Here is a 5,000-nt window from a genome sequence, read left to right as displayed (position 1 = left end):
GTGTGTGTATGTGTGTGGATTTGTGTTTGTATGTTTGTTCATTTATATCTGTTTTATTGTCTGTCTGTGTCTGTCTCTATCTGTCTGTTTGTGTCTGTCTGTCTGTCTGTATTTCTCTCTCTCTCTCTCTCTCTCTCTCTCTCTCTCTCTCTCTCTCGCTCTCGCTCTCTCCCTCTTTCTCACACACACACACACACACACACACACACACACACACACACACACACACACACACACACACACACACACACACACACACTCTCTCTCTCTCTCTCTCTCTCTCTCTCTCTCTCTCTCTCTCACTTTCTTTGCGTGCGTGCGGTTTCTATGCACTTAAAACGAAAATTTATAAAACATTAATCTCACTCGCTAACACGGTTGAATTTCTCACTACATTGAGATATTATTCAAGCGGAGGCCACACCAAGTATTGAACATGCAATATCGGGTCACGAAGGTCAAATCCAATGCATGCAAATGAATGCAACGGAGAACGGAATCCGATGAAAATTTGCGACGATGGAATTACGTAACTGGCAACTCGTTATTCAAAAATCGTACTGCTGTTTTCTCGAGTTTTTTTCTTTACTTTTACAAATCGCGATGCTCTGATGAGAACATCTGAGGAGAGCGAAAATAGCTGCGTTTTATCGGCATTATTATCATCAATAGCATTATCATTATTGTTTTGAAAATCATTATCAATAATATTTTGAATATCATTATTATTATTATCTTTAATATCATTATCATTATTATAAATACTATTATCATTATCATTACTGTCTTTATCATTATAGTTAGTATTAGTAGTGCTAATATTACTTTCATTATCATCCTTATTACTATGATTATCAATATTATCATCGTTATTACTATAATCGTCAATATTGTCCTCATCAGTACTATGATTATCAATATTATCATCATTATTACTATAATTCTTTTCATCCTTATTATCATAACTGATAAGGACACCTTCAACACCATTATTGTTCTTGTATGTGTTATTTTGGTATAAGTTTAACATAATTGGAAACAGTAAACGAATTCAAGCGGATTAAATCAGCCCAGATGTCGTGTTGAAGTTCCTCTATGTCTGTCTGTCTGAACTTTGTTTGTCTGTCTGATTCTTTCTGATTTTTTGTGTTTATCTGAATCTGTTCGTACTTGTCTCTCTGTTTGTTCTTGTGTATCTGTCTGTCTGTCTGTCTCTCTCTCTTTCTCTCTGTCTCTCTGCCTCTCTCTCTCTCTCTCTCTCTCTCTCTCTCTCTCTCTCTCCCTCTCTTTCACATACCCTTTCAATTCTCCATCCTTCCCTACATTATACATGAAGTACATCTGTAATTTTGTATTCCCGGTTTAACAGTCCTGCCCTTAATCTCAGTTTATTATGCCTAGAACTACATATTTTCGGCTTTCAGCAAAACTAAACAAACTACGCTATTTACAGATAATAATTCTCAGGGAAATTTCAGACATTTACATCAGACCGACTTATAATTCAATCTGTGAAACGTATTAGTCATAGATATTTTAAATTGGGGGAAGAGGTAATTTTCCTGGAAGAAGGAGGGGGGGGGGGGGGGGGCAGCGCGGAGGGAAAAGGTGGGAATCTTTAAAATCATATTTCAAATTCTTAAACCAGCGTTCTGCATAATATCGCAAAGAACATTTAAAGTATGGCGTTTAATTTCCACTTACTACTACACCTAATAGTTTCTTTTCTTTTTAATAATTTAGCCAAAGATTTGAAAAGTGGGACTACTGACGTGGACGCTGTGTTAAAACGGTCAAGAACCACTGTCTAATTGGCGCCTTTTGTCGTTTTCTTTTCTGCATGAAGTCCAATGATAACATTTTCTTATTATATTTTTTCGATATCTCGATTTAAGAACATTAGATTTTTTTTTTTTTTTTTTCAAATAATAGCTAACTATATTTGATATCTACATTTCCAGTTAATGGTTAGCTAAATACTTAAACTGTGCATACCATGCAGACTACTAAAAACAAAAATAACCAGGTTGATTGCTGATGAATAATTTATTAGACTTGGAATAATGGTCAGGTTTACGAGTTTTTTTTTTCTTTTTTAGAAAGTGGAAACACTGACCACTACTTTCTTTAACAGATTTTGATCGATAATGTTCACCTTCAAGTATATTTCTTATCTCGAGTTCGATTATATTACCTTTTTTGAAACATCATGACTCCAAGACATCTCTCTGGTGCACAGAAGAGGAAAAGAGGAGAGCGACACATAGAAATGTCAACGAAATTGCCTAAGCTCATCCGTCATTATAGCGATATCAAGCCAGAGATAACACGCGATTGGAGGGATAATGATGATAAAACGCAACGTAAACATCTGGGAACTGCAGAGGTAACGTAACATTTATAATAATAATAATAAAAAAGACATAATAATAGTTGTAATAGATCTAAATAGTATTTGTTTTTGTTTGAAAAAAAAAAAAAAATACTGAATCCTCTGCAAAGGAAAACTATCGCGTGTTTAATTTTGATTTGCACGTTGCTTAGAAAGGATTTTTTTTTTTTTCCCTTAACTCGGACGGGCTAGATTAAAACTCGTGACCTTTATTAGATCAGCTGCATTCGCTTGTTTTTGCATGGGCCATTGTGTGTTTATTTTATGAATATATATTCATATTTATTTCTCCCCTTCTTCTCACTCCTACTGTTCATCCTTACTCTGGTCTTAACACTTTAATAACTGGTATTCTGCGTCTTAACCTAAAGCTAGCACTGGGCATGAATACATGGTACATTGGACTTTTTTCTTTTCAATATGTATTTCCTATATTTTCCTCTTCCCGGCAAATGGTTTGTAAGACATTGTCTACCAAAATGCATCTAAAATTAACCCTGTCGATGATAATATAAGCATTCCATTAATTCTGAACATACTATCCATGTTGATAAAAAAAAAAAAAAAGAAAAAAAAAAAAAGAAAAAAAAAAAAAAAAAAAAAATATATATATAAATATATATATATATATATATATATATATATATATATATATATATATATATATGTAATCGAGTTTATTAGGAAGGTAAGGAAAAAACGGCTGAATTTTTTATTACGCGAATTTCGAATATACTTCTGTCGGACTGTTCTAAATAAATCTGTTTTGTTTATTGTAATTATATTTCCCCATTGTAATAACGCATTTACAGATTTTTAGCTATTCACTGTCTTATGCCTTATTCTTCTAATAAGCTTTTTTTGCCTTTTCTCCTATCACACCAACAAACTCAAATGTTTATTCTTCCGCTCATGAACAAGTTCTGCTTATTTCCCCAGCCAGCAAAAATGCCAGACTTCACACTGATCTACTTCAACGCCCGCGGGTCCGCCGAGCCCATCAGGTGGATGTTCACCTACGCCGACATCCCCTTCAACGACGAGCGCATCGAGAAGGAGGACTGGTCGGACCGCAAGAGCTGTAAGGGATCGTGGTGATAATCTTATTTTTTGGGGGGGTTAGTGATATTGATAAGGATGGTGGTGATAAATGGTGGGGCGGATGATAATAAAGGGTTAGGTTTATGATGATGAGTTGGCTAGGTTTGTGATGATAAATGGCCTGGATTTATGATGATAAATTGTCTAGGTTTATGGTGATATATTCGTTGGGTTTATGATGTCAGTGATGACGATGGTAGTTAATATATTGATGAAAATGGAAATGATATCAACGAATTAGAACATTTCTTTTACTAAATCGGAATTTTCAATTCTATAAGCAAGATGTCGTATAGCCTGTTAATAACAAATGGATATATGAATTAAATTTTGTTTAACCCTTAGTATCTGAAAGACCCAAACACAAACTAACTTCTATCACTAAAAAAAAAAATACCCCCTAAATAAAGCTTCTATCGCAAAAAAAAAAAAAAAAAAAAAAAAACCTTCGTCACCAACAATATAATTTTTTTTTTTTTTTCTATTATTCCCAACTCTGACCTCTGCCCCGCCCTGTGTTGCCGCAGCGATCCCCGGCGGAAAGTTGCCCGTCCTGATGGTGGACGAGAGGCCGCTGCCGCAGTCGCAGGCCATCGCCCGCTTCATCGCCAAGGAGGCAGGACTCGTGCCCGAGGATAACCTTGATGCTGCCTACTGTGACGCCCTGGTCGATACGGTCCGGGACGTGATGGAGAAAGTGTATAGCAAGTAAGCTGTTTTGGTGTGTTTTTCGGTTGCATTTGGGGTGGGCTTCATTTTTTATTTTTTTGTACATGCCTTTTGTTTTTTCTTCCTTTGCTTTTGTTTGTCTTGCTCTCCTTTTCTTTTTTTTTTCTCTTTTTTTTTTTTGTTTCCTTCTTCAACTCTCTTTTTTCTTTCTTTCCTTTTTTTTTCTCTTCATTTTTTAAAATTTCTTCCTCTAATTCTCTTTTTCCTTTTTCTTTCCTTGCTTTTTAAAGATGTCTTCCTTTTTTCTTTTGTATTTCCTTCTTCATTTTTTTCTTTTTTTCTTTTTGTTTTTTTCTTTTTCCTTTTCTTCTTTCTTTTTGTCTTTTGTTCCTCATTTTCTTTTTTTCTTTTTGTTTTTTCTTTTTCCTTTTCTTCTTTCTCTTTGTCTTTTGTTCCTCATTTTCTTTGTTTTCTTCTTCCTCTTTTTATTTTCTTCCTTTTTTTCTTATGTATTTCCTTCTACAACTTATTATTTTTTTCTCGTCTACTTCTGTCTGTTTACGTCCATTATTGTGTTTGTATTCATGATGAGACTATCTTGGAGACTGATTAGCTTTCTGTCTGATCGATGGCTTGTCTGGAGTCACCTTGTAGACCTTACTGGAATGATTACATAATTGTTTGCTCATCTAATGAATATAGCCGTGGCATGTTCTCTCTCTTTCTTTCTTTCTTCCTCTCTCTCCTCTCTCTCTCTCTCCCTCTCTCTCTCTCTCTCTCTCTCTCTCTCTGTCTCTGTCTCTCTCTCCTCTCTCTCGCTCTCTGTCTCTCTCTCTCT

At 35.1% G+C, this 5,000-nt stretch overlaps 1 protein-coding gene across 1 annotated transcript in view; it reads left to right on the top strand.

The window, feature by feature from the left end:
- The window catches only part of LOC125039104 (hematopoietic prostaglandin D synthase-like), a 23,367-nt gene that overhangs the window by 16,672 nt on the left and 1,695 nt on the right, over positions 1–5,000 (top strand). Inside the window, exons 2-3 of the mRNA XM_047632838.1 lie at positions 3,332–3,473; positions 4,021–4,201. Coding sequence (XP_047488794.1) covers positions 3,341–3,473; positions 4,021–4,201 — 314 coding nt within the window. The 5' untranslated portion in view covers positions 3,332–3,340. The remainder of the gene's footprint in view (positions 1–3,331; positions 3,474–4,020; positions 4,202–5,000) is intronic.

This window comes from Penaeus chinensis, chromosome 26 (assembly GCF_019202785.1).
Source record: "Penaeus chinensis breed Huanghai No. 1 chromosome 26, ASM1920278v2, whole genome shotgun sequence".
Taxonomy (NCBI): Eukaryota; Metazoa; Arthropoda; class Malacostraca; order Decapoda; family Penaeidae; genus Penaeus; species Penaeus chinensis.
Note: the sequence above shows the minus strand (reverse complement) of the source record. Positions and strands in the feature narration are given on the sequence as shown.